The sequence below is a fragment of the Oreochromis niloticus genome, linkage group LG18 (assembly GCF_001858045.2).
Source record: "Oreochromis niloticus isolate F11D_XX linkage group LG18, O_niloticus_UMD_NMBU, whole genome shotgun sequence".
NCBI lineage: Eukaryota > Metazoa > Chordata > Actinopteri > Cichliformes > Cichlidae > Oreochromis > Oreochromis niloticus.
In genome coordinates this window covers 13,073,905-13,090,810 of record NC_031982.2, presented here as the reverse complement: position 1 = coordinate 13,090,810, position 16,906 = coordinate 13,073,905, and the positions used below count along the sequence as shown (strand labels likewise).

The 16,906-nt window shown below is 39.5% G+C and overlaps 2 protein-coding genes across 5 annotated transcripts; both read right to left on the bottom strand.

Moving 5' to 3' along the window:
• Window positions 1-826: 826 nt before the first annotated feature.
• On the bottom strand, window positions 827-7,950 carry LOC100696847 (fizzy-related protein homolog). Of its 2 annotated transcripts, XM_005476167.4 has the most exons (15): window positions 7,762-7,950; window positions 7,597-7,642; window positions 6,982-7,054; window positions 6,391-6,519; window positions 6,161-6,224; window positions 5,268-5,398; window positions 5,087-5,172; window positions 4,810-4,993; window positions 4,610-4,675; window positions 4,009-4,111; window positions 3,690-3,874; window positions 3,339-3,572; window positions 2,944-3,048; window positions 2,270-2,362; window positions 827-2,151 (listed from the first exon to the last, which is right to left on the bottom strand). In XM_005476167.4, exons 3-15 carry the CDS (start codon window positions 7,048-7,050, stop codon window positions 2,110-2,112), a joined length of 1,491 nt encoding a protein of 496 aa, XP_005476224.1. In that variant the 5' UTR covers window positions 7,051-7,054; window positions 7,597-7,642; window positions 7,762-7,950; the 3' UTR covers window positions 827-2,109. The 2 variants fall into 2 exon arrangements, with proteins under 2 accessions (XP_005476224.1, XP_003438238.1); XM_003438190.5 differs by lacking the exon at window positions 7,597-7,642.
• A 1,944-nt stretch (window positions 7,951-9,894) lies between these two features.
• Window positions 9,895-16,625, bottom strand: plekhj1 (pleckstrin homology domain containing, family J member 1). Of its 3 annotated transcripts, XM_003438192.5 has the most exons (7): window positions 16,456-16,560; window positions 16,098-16,250; window positions 15,856-15,923; window positions 15,695-15,761; window positions 13,840-13,930; window positions 11,738-11,801; window positions 9,895-11,126 (listed from the first exon to the last, which is right to left on the bottom strand). In XM_003438192.5, the coding sequence occupies exons 2-7, from the start codon at window positions 16,189-16,191 to the stop codon at window positions 11,034-11,036; spliced, it is 477 nt and encodes a 158-aa protein (XP_003438240.3). In that variant the 5' UTR covers window positions 16,192-16,250; window positions 16,456-16,560; the 3' UTR covers window positions 9,895-11,033. The 3 variants fall into 3 exon arrangements, with proteins under 3 accessions (XP_003438240.3, XP_025755907.1, XP_025755908.1); XM_025900122.1 differs by lacking the exon at window positions 11,738-11,801 and having other exon boundaries at window positions 16,456-16,586; XM_025900123.1 differs by lacking the exons at window positions 11,738-11,801; window positions 15,695-15,761 and having other exon boundaries at window positions 16,456-16,625.
• Window positions 16,626-16,906: the final 281 nt, after the last annotated feature.

The window sequence follows — 16,906 nt, the reverse complement described above, 5'->3', positions numbered from 1 at the left end:
CTTTCTACAGAAAAGGGCAAAGCAGGCTGTACCTGCTGCAGAGGTCTTTTGGAGTGAAGGGCCGACTCCTGAAGGCCTTCTATGACTCTGTGGTGGCCTCAGCCATCTTTTACGGTGTGGTCTGCTGGGGTAGCAGTGGGCCAGCTCTGTTCTAGGACGCCCTCTGGACCCAGTGGAGGTGGTCAGTAACAGGAGAATGGTGGCTAAGCTGTCATCCCTGTTGGACAACATCTCCCACCCCATGCAGGAGACTCTGATCAGTGGTAGGCTGCGGCACCCACAGTGTGGGACGGAGAGATTTCACAGGTATTTCCTTCCTGCTGCTGTCAGACTCTACAACATGGTCTTTGCAGATGACCACACACACACACACACACACATCCCATACACAATTGTAAATTTCACCCTTTCTCACCGATATGCAATAGTACCAAGTGCAATCTTCCCAATATAAGAAAGTATTTTATTCTATTTGTATAGTATGTTATTTTTTATCTTATTCTATTCTATTGGGGGGGTTTCTCAATTTTTACTGCTCTTAACTTGTACTTTCTGCCATGACCAAAAGATTTCCCGCATGTGGGACTAATAAAGGTTTATCTTATCTGTTTTAACTGTAAAACAGTTTGAAAATGTTCACATCTCAGTTTAGAAACCAGAATCAAAATATTTAAATATAACCAAACGTGTAATAACTGAGAATAACTGCAAACTAAAGACACCCTTTAGTTTAAACAGATGAATGTTTGGCTGAAGGACAAAGCAGGAACGTAAAGTATTACTAACAACTTGAGGAGTAGTTACAGCCCAATAAAACAGCACTAAGTTACAAGATATGGCAATTTAATTGTTGTTCATGTTCCAGTACAGAAATATTTCTTTTTTTTTTAAACATTCGTTCAATAACTGAAGTTGCCAGCGTTGTCTTTAAGTGACATTAAAATTTAGAGAGTTGACCATCAGCTCCCTTCAGACAACCTCGCTAAGCAAACCTCTTCACTCTGTACTCTAAACTTTCACAAGACAAATAAATAGCGCTCGTTCAAAGGTAGGTGACTGAAACATTCAAAGAAAATGCGGCAGAGGATATGAAATGTTTCTCCAGATTAAAAAACAAAGTTCAGCAGCATGACTGCCTGACAAAGAAGAAGTTTGCAGTAGCAAAAAAATGAGCGCCCCAAGCTTGAATATGTTACAGACATAGCACAAAGCAGAAGTTCTTTACACAGCAGCATTTCACCATCTGGTTTAATCACAAATGTTTTTACTTTGCGCTAGCGGTTGCTGTAAACTACAATGATAAGCCAAAGCCATTTCCTTTTAATTTTCCTTGGCTTGCTTTTCAATTAGGAAAAGATAATCTCCAAAAAACAAATTGTTTTGGGAGATAATGAAGTAATGTTTGCCATGTTTGATTATTATTTTCATTAACTAAAATAAAAATGTCAGATTTTTCTTAAAAAAAAAAAAAAAAGAGAGATCAGGCTCTTTCACTGAATCCTTGTTAACTATTAACAAAATGGCACAAGATTATGAATCTTTTATCAGTGTACACGAAACATTATTGCCCCTCAGGAAAAGGTAACGCAAACTTGGAATTTTTTTTCTGCAAACCTGAACAAAATCAAACTTGCTCCACAGATCAGACCAAAAAACTGCAGTTTTGCACATGAAATTAAGTCAACCAGCCTTTGCAGCAAATACATCGATAACATATGTTAAAAATGTAAAAAAAAAAACGGAGCAAAAAACATACAAACAACAAAAAAACTAAACAAAAACAGAAAATAAATAAACGATCACAAGGACAAACTCAATATTTGGCAGGTATGCACAACGTCTGTTTGCAGACACGGGGAGATAAAGGCCCCGAAACTGGAGGCGGCAGTGGCTCCATCATTCAGGAGGAAGTGGAATACTGTGTGCATTTCTTCTGCCCTCGATACTCAGTCTATGTGTCTCCTCTCATCTTCTGCTACAACTTAACTAAGGCCAGTTGAGGGGGACCTCTGCAGAGTACTAAGGTGAGTGTTCAAAGAGGCCCCATTTACACCACGAGACATGCAAAGACAAATTCCCTTCCTGTTTTTATTCCCCGCACAGTGCAGACTACCGGATCCTGGTGAAGAGGTTTAACACTGACACTGATTCCTGAAAGGAGGAAGGTGAACGTTAGACAGAGACCATTACAAAAATAACACACAAGTGATGAAAACTGCATTCAAGGAATCCCAACACAGAGAAAGTGAGAAATGGGAAGAAAACATGCCTTAGTGGATCTCATCTTGCTAAAGACGTTCCAGAACCTCAGAGTTTCATCTCCAGCCCCCGTCACGATGGCCTCCCCATCAGGTGACATAGCCTGCATGCAAGTTATTATTAAACACTGAATATGCACCACTGTAACAGCTACATCATTTCCTCTGGGATTAATAAAGTATCCTGATTCTGATGTAATTACAGGAATCTGAAGTGCGCACAGGAAGGATTTTATCATTTTAGTTTGCTTTAAGTGTAATTATTTATTAAAATATAATTTTTATGGTTCTTCTATCTAAAATTCACTATATTTGCTTTCAGCACATAAAATATTAATTAAAATGCTTCTGAAGTTTACATGTGCATTCCTATATATTAATTGTTGGTGTAAAGCCAAAGTGATGCACAGAAATCACTCACAACAGCACAACAAAACATCAGAAAGAGGTAGAAAATGTCAGTTTCACTCATTTTTTTTTATTTTTGAGAAGCTCTGTGTCAGTGTCACCCTTTTATTTTTGGATATCTAACAGTGACACTTCTTAAAGGGTCAGTCAGTGAGTCTAGTTTTATAGGATCATTTCCTTGCACTTTTTTTCTGTGACTATTTTTTTCTGCTTTACAGTTTTCTTTTAAGTTAAGATCATCTTTAACTTAGTTATAAAGGAAAAAAAATATACTGACCAGGTAAAGTACTCTATAGGAATGCCCCGTAAGCTTGGCCACTTGAGTTAGAGATGGATACTTCCACACGAGGATCTGATTCTGGGAATAACCGTGCGTGCTGACCTGCAGAGGAGGAACAGTTTTTTCCACTTATTTAGCTGGCATGTTTGTCTACCATCTGATAAAAATCAACAATTCCACATCACTGCTTCCATCGTATTTTCCAGCCAAAAACACACACACAAAAAAGAAAAATATATAAATAAAAACTGAGTTGAATGCTACTGAATAGCAAAAAAACCCCCTCACCAACAGCCCTAAAATTAACCTCGGTGTATGTCCGTATTTAAAAGCAGATGCATGTATTCTATTTCACAGGAGCAGAGTGCAGTCAAAGACATGGGGTGACTCACCAGTTCGTTAGTGTGCTTGGACCAGGCCAGGTTGCAGACCTGAGAGCCGGTGTCGGTGCACTGCAGAGGCTGGCCAGTCAGAGTGTTCCAGAAGCGGATGCAGCGATCGGCAGTGCCTCCTCCAGAAGCCAACAGGCCGTGCTGGTGAGGAGACCAGGCGATGGCCTTCACTGCAGCTAAGTGCTCCGTGTACTGCTGCACTGGGAGGACACTTGAGTGGTTCCACACGAGTAACTGCAGACAGCAGGTTGCAATAACAAGAGGACAGAAAATTTTTGACGTTTTTTATAAAAAAGGGACCCCGATAAAAATGTGGCACAGACAAAGGCATGGGTGAGATTCTCTGCATACCTTGTTATCATTTCCACCCGAGGCTAGAAGCTGGTGGTCTGTGCTCCACTTGAGCCCGCAGACTTCCTGTCTGTGTCCTTGGAGCCGACGTTCTGACTGGAGAGGCGGTGCTCTGATGTCCCGCTGCAGGATCACCCGATCACGACTTCCAGACGACAGCTGGTCGGCATTCCATGCTAGAGCACCTGGAAGCAGGGAATGATGACCAGGGGAGACGATTTACCGATCATGAATGAGAGATGTTGCTAAACAACTGCGTGAAAATAAATGAAGCTTGAATGACTGTCTCTGCCTTCATTTCCATAGACTTTCAACTTACCCACTCTGGCTGTGTGTCCCTCTAGCACGGAGAGCTTCTTCCCTGCTGCTGCATCCCAGATTTGTACATAGCCTTTGTGGGTGCCTACAGCTACCAGGTTACCCTAAAAATAGACAGCACACTTTGAAGATGATACTGGCAAGTAGGAGTCTAATCTTACAATGGCACAAAGACAGGAGCAAGTGCAAATACCCTCAAGCCTTTTCTTAGTTACAGCATAGGTTAAAAGCCTGAAATCATAAATCAGCTTGAATTTCTTTGAAATATCCAGAAACAGTCTTGTTTCATGGCAGACCTTCAAAGTGAATCAATTATGCTTTTCCTTACTTTCTGTCATATATTTCATATATATGACAGAATGCGATGGTGAATTCTCAAACTTGCATAAACATAACCAAAGAATCAATAATTAAAGTCATATTTTTAAAAACAATCACTATGAACCCAAAGTTCAGGCTGTAGAGTGCTCTGAACACTCAGTTTCTGACTTTTTTTCTGCTGTTAGAAACTGTAAAAAAGGCCAGCTGTGCAGGCTTTATTACAGCATTGTTTTAAGTCCTGGACGAGAGAATTCAATGAAAACAATGAAAGAAAAACACACCCTCTCTGACCAGCCCACTGACGTCACAGAGTCTCCTTCTACAGAAAGGTCACAAAGACGAGTCACCTAAAGTTTTGAAAAGTGCCAGACAAAGGAGACAGATTAATGCAGATGGATCCAGGAGGTAGTTCAGTTATGTCTTTTTCATTAAGTATGACACGCTATCACAGAGGTTTTCTCAGCTAACATGTCACACACACCTGGCTGGTACAGGCACTCCACAGGTAGACACAGGTACCCAGTCCCACACTGAGCACATTCAGAGAGGACCAGTCCACTAGGTTGAGGTAGAAATCATCTTGAAGCTCTGGAGCGTCCAGAACTTTGAAAGGAATTTTAGAAATCTTGCGTGTTGGTTTTCGTGGTGATCGAAGAAGTTTCTGACTGCAAAGCACAATAACATTTAAGCAACACAGTAAAATTTTCTCCCCATATTAAGAAATGGCCCTTTCACATTTAGCTGGAAAATTTAATTACCTGTTACTACTGACAGGTGATAGTGAATAGGGAGAGACTGTGTTTCCATCCTCTTCGGGAAGAGCTCTCTTGGTACTTACAGAATACTACAACACACAAACAGATTATTTCTAATGCAGACAAAACCCACCGTAAAACAAAAAACACTTTGCCTGTTACAAAAACATTAATCTTTTTTTACACTAAAAAGGCTCCTCTTGGCAGGCGTAGATGGCTGCAAGCGACGATCTTCTGACTGGGGGTCCTGGACTTTCTCAATGCCTGCTCCTAGTAGCTCATTTTTCAGCAGAGCTGAGTAAGCCAGACCGTCCGCTGAAGACAAAGGAACAGACAGAGGGGAAATCAAACCAGGCTGTCAAAATGATTAACTTCAAACCCTGTGCTCCCTTTGCAATTTCTCAGCTCTCGCTCACATCTCTGAAGATCAGGGAGAATTTTCCACTAAGCTTTGTTTAGCCCTTATCTGCAGTCTCCATGAGCCTGCCCAGGCTTAGTAAACAAGAGAAGGTCAAATTATCAAGTTTGACTGGAGCAGAAAGAGATACCTGTGGAAATGAACTGAAAAATGGATAAAACTCACGCCTAAAGTACATCTACAACACAGAAAAACATATTTCACTTGGGGATGGGAAAGCGAGTAACTCATAATACATGACTATCATGATAATTATTCAGTAACTAAATATCATGATAAAATATAGGCTAAAGTTTTTTCCATCATCTTTTATCCATTATGATAGCTTTGAAAAACAAAAAACAAAAAGAAAAACACACACCTAAGTGTGACATATAACCAACCTTATTTTGAGCAAATTTACAGCACCATTAAGAGCTTTCACTCTAATACTAAAGTATTAGAGTGAAAGTTCAGACTTTAATAATAAAGTCTGAATGAACAAACACAGGGGTGAAACTAAATTCCAACTACACAAACATTCAAAAGTAAAGAAAACTGAACATACACAAAAAAAGCAAAAACAGATTTTGTCTCATTCACAATTTAAATGCTTGTGACAAGAGAGGTGCAGGTGGAAACACAGTTTGTCATCATTTAAGAGAAACGCAATGGATTACCTTTGTTGCTGTCAGTGGTGCCATCTTTGGTTTTCCTATTTTGATTGTGCGACTTTTCAATTTCCTGTGTTAAAAAAAAATCATAATCAATAAATGATCACTCTCAACCAATTCTGTAAACTTAAGTGTATTAGAAAAAACAAAACAAACACTTTCATCTTGAGAGCACTGTTCTTTTGGTAGGACAGGCAGAAGAGTGCTTGGTGTATTTGCTGTTGTGGCAGACTCACATTAATGCGATGGAAGTTGACACTCCAGTTGGCTCCAGCCCGGGAGGGAATGAAGCGATCACCATGCTTGCTAGGAGAGGACAGGGGGGAGCTGGTGGGTGTCAGAGATCGCACCGCTCCTACAGCTTTCTGCACAAGGGAAAAGAGAAGACAGCATTGTGGGGTTTTTTTTTTTACTCTACGCCAAACACAAACAGGCCTCGGAGTGGATTTGAAAACTCAATAACGGAACAGGAACATAATTTAGATGGCAGATGGTGCGTTTGTTTGAGGTGATAACAACAGGAGGCAACATTCACAAAAGCCAGTCTTTTGGCCAGTTAGGTCTTGTTTTTACTCAACAGTGGTGACAGTGTCAATAGACTGCCATGTGAAACCATTTTTTTCCTTATAATACATGGAAAGCACCGCCCTCACGTCCCTCCTGGGAGGGGATATCATCATTTAAAAATCAAGACAATGACCTTATTCAAGATTACTTGCAGATTTGACTAGTCTTAATTAGACAGCAAAATTAGCTTTTGTTCAGAGGAGGAACATTACATACAAGGAGTCAGACAGAATAGACAAAAAACCCTTGTATTTACTTACAATGGGACTTGCATTCTCATTTTGGATATTGATCTGTCTGAGGAGCCTGCACTCATAGTCCTGATCCATGATCCTGAGAACAGGACAAGACCACAAAGTTCACTCACAAGATGCGTTCATTGACGATGTGTTTATCCTATATTGGATAAACGCATTTATCCTATATAGGAAATGGCACCGTGTATAGCTACCTGTCAAACATCGGCATACACGGTGTATTTGTTGTTAGATAAATAAACCCGTTATTCAACTGATTTAAAACGCTTTGAACTTACAGTTTATCAAACGACAACGCTAAGAGTCACCTACATGGAGCAGTAAACCCCAGAGAAACTGCTTTGAATTGATCAATGAGGCAATAAAGCTGCATTAAAACCCTCCGGAAGAATAACAAAGATAAACCAATCAATAGTTAAAATGTAGAGTTTTTTTGGTTTCATTCCATCTCCATCTAACTAACTAACCAACCACCGACGTGTAATTAAATGACAATGACACACCAGTACCTATGATCAGCTGCGGCTGTGGACTATGACATGCTAACAGCACTTAAATTATCTTTATAAAAACTTTAGTCTTGTAACTTTGAAACGCAACCCAACAGCAGTCACTTACTTGCATATCCCACAAAGCGAAATACTGCTATCTCTGGTGATTATCGCTGAAATACGAATAAAAAAATATAAATAAACCAACGACCCAGCACAGAAAGCTAGGCTAATGCTAACGCTAGCTCAGCTGTGTAAACCGACGTAAGATATTTCTCGTATTAGTACCTACCTTTCCCCCAGCAAACGCTTCCCCTGTATGCACTGTTAATTTGGCTCTCGTAGTGTTTTCTAACTCAGTTCAAATGTGTTGTTTTGTGCTTTTTTACCCGTAAAATCGACACACACAGAATACAAATGTTTTCTTTTGCCGAGCATTCAATTTAGGCTCGCTAAGCATCACGGGAAGTACGTGACGTCGCTGTTTTTGAATCACACATTTTCCGTTGCTAAGGAAACGTGTCCCACTCGACTGAACGCTGTCGGTAAAACCAGACCTCTGGGTTAAACCGGCAACCGAAGCTAAACAAGATTATAGTCACACCAGCTTATAGTCAAAGATTTAGCATAGGTTTTAAAATGAGTAGCAGTTCAGGTCATGCCACAGAGAACAGAATCTCAAATGCAACAAAAATGCGATTAAAAAACATAAATTTTAATATTTTACTTTCTTAAACTGTGGATTCATGTTTGAGCATCAGCGTTGATACTAAAATTTATTTTATTTCCACATTCAACGGTGATGTATTTGCATGATAGTTTAAAAAAACAATATGACAAAACATCAAACACTATTTAGTGAACAAAAAGGTTTAATTCAATACACTTAATAAATAATTATTTATATAATGTGTGTGTTTCCAGAGGCCTGTACTACAAAGCCAGTATCTTTCCATTGTCTCGTTTTTACTCACCTTAACAGCAAAAGAGATTATATATTTGTAACGTTTAGACTGGCAAAGTGAAGCTTATATAACCTTTATCTATCCAGATAAAACATCCCATTGGCATTAAAAAAATATACTTTTTTGTGAGAGAGATCTGGCCAAGAGAGCAGCAGAAATTAAAACAAATATAACACAGTTGTATAAAAATATTTTCAGTGGTCGAAAAAGGATTGCATTAATTACAATGTAGGTAGAATAATGCAGTCATAAAGATACCAGCAAAAAGCATATTTTCTTTTTTTATTCATAACTCTTCCATAAATCCTGTTGACTACTGTCTGTTTACAAATATAAACCATTACACACACACACACACACACACACACACACACACACACACGACAAAACACAGAAACATCAGAAATCACTTTCTGCTTTCTGGCAGTACCTGTCTAATAATCCTGACTCTATAAGTTGACAGACTAATCAATATCACCATTTAAGGGATGGTACAATCAGGATTATAATTATAAATGAGTATTTCAATAAATTAATGCTTGAAGGACAGTTTTAGATTTCATTCTTTCGGGTGTGGCCTCTGTGGTGTCTGTGACTAAAGAATAAATTCATGCAGACCTCCTACTGTGGAGGACAAGAACAGTCACGCACATCAAAATAAAGAATTCTGTGCCTTAATAATGAGTTGTGTGATAATTATGCATTTGTAAATTTATTTACAAATTAATTTTTAATTAACTTATTTATTTAAACATTACTAAAGTAATTTATTATTTAATTAAAAATAAAATATTTCAAATATTTCCTTATCCTGACAACTGTCAGCATGGTGGTGGGGGGCTGATGATTTAGCGTTGTTTTGTACCCACAAAGGATATTACTGGCACAACTTTTGCAGAGTCCAGTGAAAATCACATAAAAATGAAAACTTGCTTTAAGACTGGGCTAAAAAAACCCAAAATAGTCTGCTGTGCTGAAGTTGCATGCCTCTTCTCACTTCATTGACTTTTTGAAGCCTCAGCTCCCTGTTCACAACTCCTCCTTTGCTGGTGTGTGGATTCAAACATCAAAATGACAAAGGAAATTGTGTCATTTGATGACAGAAATTGGCTTATGGAAAATGGATACACAGCATTTCTTCACACCAGGGAAATACGAAAGCTCAGTCTCACCTTAGCTGAAATTATTTGCCTTCAGCATCAACTTTCCTTTTTGTTTCATTTTGTGTATTTGTAGTAGCTGTGGAGGTGTGCCTGTCTGTTTAGTTTGGTGTGTGCACAGGGGCTCCAGCTACACCCTGGCAGGCCAAAATGTATTAAGAACCCCAGCAGCCCTGTATTTCAACGTGCTATAGACTATTTACAAGAGCTGGATGTAGCCACCGACACACATTTGTGTGTGTCTGTATGTGTGTTATCAAATGCTTTCACTTTTGGTTGACAGATGACACACTGCACGAATTTAAAGTTTCTTTCAAATGGCTTTATTAGTATAAAAAGAGATGCCAGTGAAGCAGATGTTGTTAACTAAAAACAAAAGTTCTATGTGCAAAACTTTTAAAATGAAGATACATTCAATGACATGCAATTACAGAGAGACTCTTGAAAAACAAAGATTTCACTAATTTGAAAGATGCAAGAAAGTCTTACAGGAAACTTGAGTTGAGAGCAAAATGTCAGCTCTCGATTTCACAAATATCCATGTGATTTGTTTATTTTTGTTTCCTGAATCATGCCAAGAGCCTGGTTTTTAAACATATGGTTCAACAGCTTACACAAAGGGATCTGAATCAAAGTGCCACAAGAAAAGGTACAGTAGGCTGATCAAGTAAATTACGATAATTGTAATCAAAGAAACAACCCTCAACACCCAATAACATGTGCAAAAGTATTGTCTCAAACACTAAAGTAATCTAACAATGAGGCATAACAAGATAAATACACATCTGGACAGCTTTGCCTTTTTCACAGACACTGAGCAAAATATGTGGCTCAACTCAGCAGCTCAAAAGACTCAAAAACAGTTCAAATCAGGGCAGGAATACTGCCAAAGGTTTTCTAAATCAGGCACGCTATTAACTGTAAGCTTCTTTTAAAAGGCTCCATTAAAACAATGGTTTATGTGTTAATATGTCCTCAAATTAGATATTTTGAACACAGTTCTACTCACATTACTAATAGTCCTGAATGAAAGTCGCTCTTGAAATCACATTGTCTGAATGTATAGCATCTACAGTAGAAAACATAAAATGTTTATACAGGCAACTGATTAACTGGGCCAGAAGTCTGAAAATGACACAGAAAAGGCAAATGAGAATGCCCTGAAATCACAAATATGATAGTGTTGACTCAACCAAAGCATTGTGTTGCTTGTAATGACTGACAAAGATGCAGCAGGACTAAACTGAGGATGGCTTTACATTACCTAAGACACCTGCATAGGTCTGAGGCAACCCGAGATATAATAAATGGAGCGCAGTAAAGCGCTAAGGAGCAAGATTGTGGGCGATAACGCCGTGGCTTTCAAACCAGTGTGGAGTGAGTGCTGGAATGGCAGAGTGAACTAATCAAAATAAAACATATAATGTGAACACAGGACGCTACAGGGAGGAGGTATCTCTAGCCACAAGCGGCCGACCGTTGCTGACCTGGAAACGAGCCTCATCGGATATACCATACTGCTCCAAGGGGTCCTGTGGAGAAAGCAGGCAGTTAGTAAAACAGTGTACAGGGCAAATTAGCTGTTACTGAAGCAGAATCAGAGTTTATATGAAATGCTTACTTCAGCAAAATCAGACTCAAAGAACCAAACAAATAGAAAAGCACTCAAACCTAGAGGTCTGAAAGCCTGGCTTTTACTTAGAGATTTTTGAGATCTCCAGAGGTTAGTGGGATTTCAGCTGCGGCTCACACTGCAATGAATAATTATATGCACAATCAAATGTACAACACAGGGAGAAAAGCTTTTGCAGCCTGTCTCATCCCAAGTAACTAGGAAATTGTTTCTAGAGAGACACACTGCTAATTGAGCTTTCTCTGGCATGTTTCGTCGTGTGCTTTGAGAATCATCATGAAATTCCGCAGTGTTGTTTACATGAATCTTAGCAGCCGAGAGAGCTCAGCATTGCCGAGCAAAACCAAAACCATCTCCCTTCATTAATCTACCAGTCTGTCTGCTATTGATGGTGATGATAATATGAACTCCAAACCGCACTGTAACCATCCCACGGTATGAACGCTGCTGATTAGAAGCACCATCTGTGTGGCATTTAGCGCACCGGCGTGCTGCTGCGAGGGGTCTCACCTTCCCTGTGAGCCTGTGGATTTCTGTTCGATAGTATATAAGATTCTTCCTCATGAACTCGTAACTGCAAGAGATTAGACAACGAATGAACTTGACATTTAGGGGGATATAATGTTAGACAAATACAGTAAAGATCAGAGCTGCAACTCAGCTTGTAACATTAAACACAGTCACAGGAACTTCCTCTGGAGCAAGGATCGACTTAAAATGTTCCGCACAGGAACATTTTAATTGTTTGTTGCTAGTTGACAGGTAGCTGGGCCATGCTAGCTAAGTTACGCAAGCTCAGGATTTCCACCAGTGCGTTACAAACCCGGCAGTCTGCCTGGCCTCAGTTGACCTCCTGTTAGCTCTAGCACAATGAATTTTACACTCTGCTACCAAGATGGACAACTCTTTATTTTCAATACATTTGTCTGGCAGAAACACAGCTTTGCATTGCTGATTTTGTAGTATTTTTATAGCTCATCTTATTAATATAGTTACTATTATTACTACTGTTACTATAAAAAAAAAAAAAACTGCTTAAATAAAAAAAGTTAAACAAAAGTTAAAAGTGGAATAAAGAACAAATGTTTTTGTTTCATACCATTGACCTGTTCAGCTGATCTGTGTCTACTTTTTGTCCACTAATAAAATCTCTTATTGGTTTATGTAAACAAGCTAAAATATGAATGGGTGCTCTTCTGCTAGGCTTCTTACTGATTTTAGCAGACAGCATCATATGACCCCTACCCTGGCTTCTTTCTGCTTCCTTCCTCTGCGGTTTAATCTGATTTTAGGATTTCACTGATTAGCTCATCCTTGTCTGGGCTCATAGCAGAACTACTGACCCCGTATGAGCTTGCTCACAGCCTTAGATCCTGTAATGACCTTCTTGAAGAGAACAGACTTGCAGAATCACTTCCTCTTTCTTTTTATAGACTTGCTTTTAAGTCGACCCTTGCTCCAGTAGTTCATTAATTTTATTCACATTTTTATTCTTTTTTGAACATATATGTGTGTATTTATGTGACTTTAATGGCTTTTGCACTTCTGTCAATGCACTTTGTAAACTGTGTTTTATTAAAATAACAATACACTACAAAAATATAGTGTATTACTATTATTATGATGATTACTATTTGTGAGAAATGGACTTCGTGTGTCTCTCTGTCTCCCATCTTCTCTTCGCCTGTCTGCTCACATGAAGCCCAGCAGGTCTGTCTGAGCTACCACTCAATTAGCAGTTAGCAGATACATTAATCAAGCGCGACATTAAATGTGCCCGACGCCACAGCTGCCAGGTCTGACAACTTTTCCGGCAGACTCACTGAAGCCCAAAGGAGAAGCTAGAGCGCTATGATCCTCCTCAGATATCCTCTGCTGTTTGGGAGTATTATGCATTCCCAGTAAGCTTTAAAACAATATGTCAGAGCTGTTATGGATTAGACTGAAGCCGTTTAACAGTCACATTTCTAACACTGTGCCTCTGAAAACAGCAAAATCATTCATTTGTGACAGTTTCACCCATGTGAGTCTGTTACTATCTGAGGTGTCACTTGCTCTACCCACACTGTTCAAATGGCATAGATGTGTAAGCATATTCAGCTGTGCAGAACACAGCTTTTCATTATTTGGTTATTAAGTTAGAAAACACACACAAAATGCTCTTCCTTTAGACTTTATGAGCATATGTAGTCAGTACAGCTCTGTGTTTTTAAATACGTAATATAGCAAATTAAACAAATAGAAAAAACAAAACTACTCACTGTGGGGGTTAAGGGTTTTACTTTTTTTGTCTTGACCATCACTACCGGCACCATGCTTAGTTTGAACTTCAGCAGATCATCATGACTGTGTTTACTTGGCTAACTCCAATGAGTTTCTGTCACGTGGCTGGTTAAATATTTGCTTTAAAGCTCAGTTTAACAGGTGTAACTATTGGAGTACACAGTGAGTGTGTTCTGACCTTTGTGGGATATTATTTGACACCCGATCAAAAAAATACATTTGGTTTAAAAGTTAAGTTTTTCTCCATTTATTAATCACTTATTGACGGCTGTAAGTATCTGTAAGCTTCTGTGCTCCCTGGAATAAGAAAGAAGAAAAGTCAGTCCTACCTTGCTTTGATAATGGAGTCTATCCACTCGGCACACTGCTCTTCAGTATCACATTCAAACACATACTTCCTCTCTGCTTCATCCAGAAATGCTACAGCAAATACAGGGCATTAGAGATCAGAAACACATGAAGGAAACCAACAGAAACAGCAGAGCGCAGGTGAGAAAGTGAAAATAAGTCAGAGTGAAATATACAGTTAGGTCAATATGTTTTTGTAGTTTTGCTTCTATATACCACCACGGTTCATTCTACATCAAACTATTACAATATGACAGAAGTGCAGACTTTAGCTTTAACTCAATGTATTTAACAAAAGTGATGAACTGACTGTTTAGGTATTACAGCCATTTCTTACACAGTCAAACAACTGACTGCCAGTTTCATGACCAGGTGTGTCCTGTTTCCTTGTTCGATGACAAGATAAGCAGATAAAAAGTATGCAGTTGATTCCAGATGATGTTGATGAAGGCGCAGGAGGCCGAATAACCAAAATAAACCTAAATGAGAGACAACAACAACTGTAGGAACAGCCAAATGAGCAATCTGGTTCATTCTTAAAAAAAAGAAGAAATGCACTGGCCAGCTCAGCAACATCAAAAGGCCTTAAAGGCCACAGAAGACAACTAAAGTGCTTGACTGCAGAATTATTTGCATGGTTAGGAAAAACAACGCCAAAACATCCAACAACATCGAGCCAAGAACACTGTTGTGAAGGTAGCAAATCAACATAAGTCTAGAATGAAGAGACACCTTCATGAATGGAAATGCAGAGAGTTTACAACAAGGTGCAAACCACTGGTTACACTCAAGAAAAGGAAGGCCAGATTAGACTTTGTCAGAAAACATCTAAAAGAGTCTGCTCAGATCAAACCAAGATGAACTTGTACCAGGATGATGGAAGGAGAAAAGTACAGAGAAGGAAAGACACAGCTCATGATCGGAGGCATCACACATTATCTGTCATACATGGGCATTATATGGCTGCCAGTGGAACCGGATCACTAGTGTTTATTTTTCCTCCAAAGGGAGGAAGTATGTAATCGGTACCATTTGTCTGTCTGCTTGTTAGCAGTTTAGTGTCCACGGTTTTCATGATATAATTTTCACATTTGGTGTGATGGTAGATACCAATAACAGCTCGAGTTGATTTAATTTTAGTGAAAATTGTGTCAATGTTAAAGTCACACAGAATATGAAAAAAAAGCTGTAAACTTTATATCATCCACAATTTTTTTAATGGATTGTCTTTATCTTCATTACTAGCACCCAAGGTCAAAGTTGACCTTGAAAACCATTTTAAAGAAATCATATTGAGTAATATATCATATGAAAGCACATGGAGAGAGCGGTACAACACACTTTCAATTGTCTCAATACGACACCCAATGATGTCACAATGATGCCATTAACAGGTTGATGTCAGCATGTTGTAATAAAGACATCATAAAATATAACAGTTTTAGTACAGCCCTTGCTCTTCGGCGGGAGTTGCACTCTGTGTCTGCTGACAGAAATATGAGCAAAAGCAACTCAAGAGATTTTTAAGCCAAAGAAAGGAATCGTCTTCAACTGAAGTTGGTCACCTGATCTCAACCCAATAACACAAAACTAGTAACTGAAGGCGGCTGCAATAAAGACTGTTTTATAAAAATGGCTGTAACTCCTAAACAGGTAACGTGACATTGTTGTTATAGCCCCTGAATAAAAGCTGGGAGTCTGCGCTTCAAAGGCATGTTCATTGTTTGATATAAAAACCACTGGGGTTGTGTACAGAGGCAAAACTACCAAAAACAAATCGGTCACTTACAGACTTAGTCACTCCTAACTGTACCTCTAAAGGATGCTGTAGCTTACCAATAGAGAAAGTCTGGCTGTCCTCCCTTTCCACCCTACACTGCTCCAGCAGCAAAGCTCCAATTGGCTGCCAAATAAACACTCAGTTAATTTTGACCCCCCTTTTGAAACAAATGTATTCAATTTATCACAGAAAATGCTGTGACAACAAGCATACTGACCTCTTCCTCATCAGTCCGGAAATAAAAGAGGAAGTTGACGACGAGTTTCACTAGCCTCTTCTTTACAACTGCAAGGCCACAAAAGGGAAGTTAGACAGACAAACTCGTCTCTACAACAAACACAAAGCAGCCCAGCTGTCGCATGAAGTATACAGAGAGAGATATGTCTAATATCTGATGCTGACATTAGCTGCTGTGCCCAAATACACGAAACGGAAGTGCGTCTGAATGACTGTCCTTACCATCTCCTTTCTTGGGACCTCTCATCCCCAGTTCAGCTGCTCTCTCCGACGGCTGGCGGCTCAGTAACACCAGCTCCTTCTCGTTGAAACGCATCGCGGACACACACAAACACTCACAGGCTGGACAGACGGACACACGCAGGTACACGGATGCTAAAGAGGACCCGTACCCCCAGTCGAAAGCATAACACAGGAGTTAGCTAACGGTAGTACGGTGCAAGGACTATATTGTATACACCGCTGAGTCCACGTCGCTGCTTCGTTATCTAACGTCCCCGAAACCTGTCGGACTGCGTTTGATCATTTCTGTGGGTCAACTGAAAACAACAGCTCTGGACTTCATGCCACACTCACACACCTCTAGTAATGACACTCCTCTCTGCCGAGGTTGTCTTCTTCCTCTTCTTGGTCAGGCGCGTTACTGCCCTCTGCAGGTCAAAAATGGCTCCTTTGTTCTGTGCAAGAGTCAGCATTTAGATGTTTCTTATCCGGAAACAGAGGCCCCAGCTTCAGTCTGGTTAACCTAAACATTTTCCGTTTGGTTTGCACTAACTAGCGTACTAAGGTACACTCATAGGCCACTTTGTTCATTAAAGTAAATATGTAATCATGTAAGCATGTAGGCATGTTCAAGATCAACTGCAGAAGTTGAAACCGAGCATTAGAGTGGGGGAAAAGGCGATTTAATAGACTATGAATGTGGCATGGTCTAGGGCTGTGCGATATGACCAAAATCTCATATCCCGATATTAAGACATCTATCGTCCGATAACGATATAAATCACAAAAATGTAACATTTTCTGTAAAT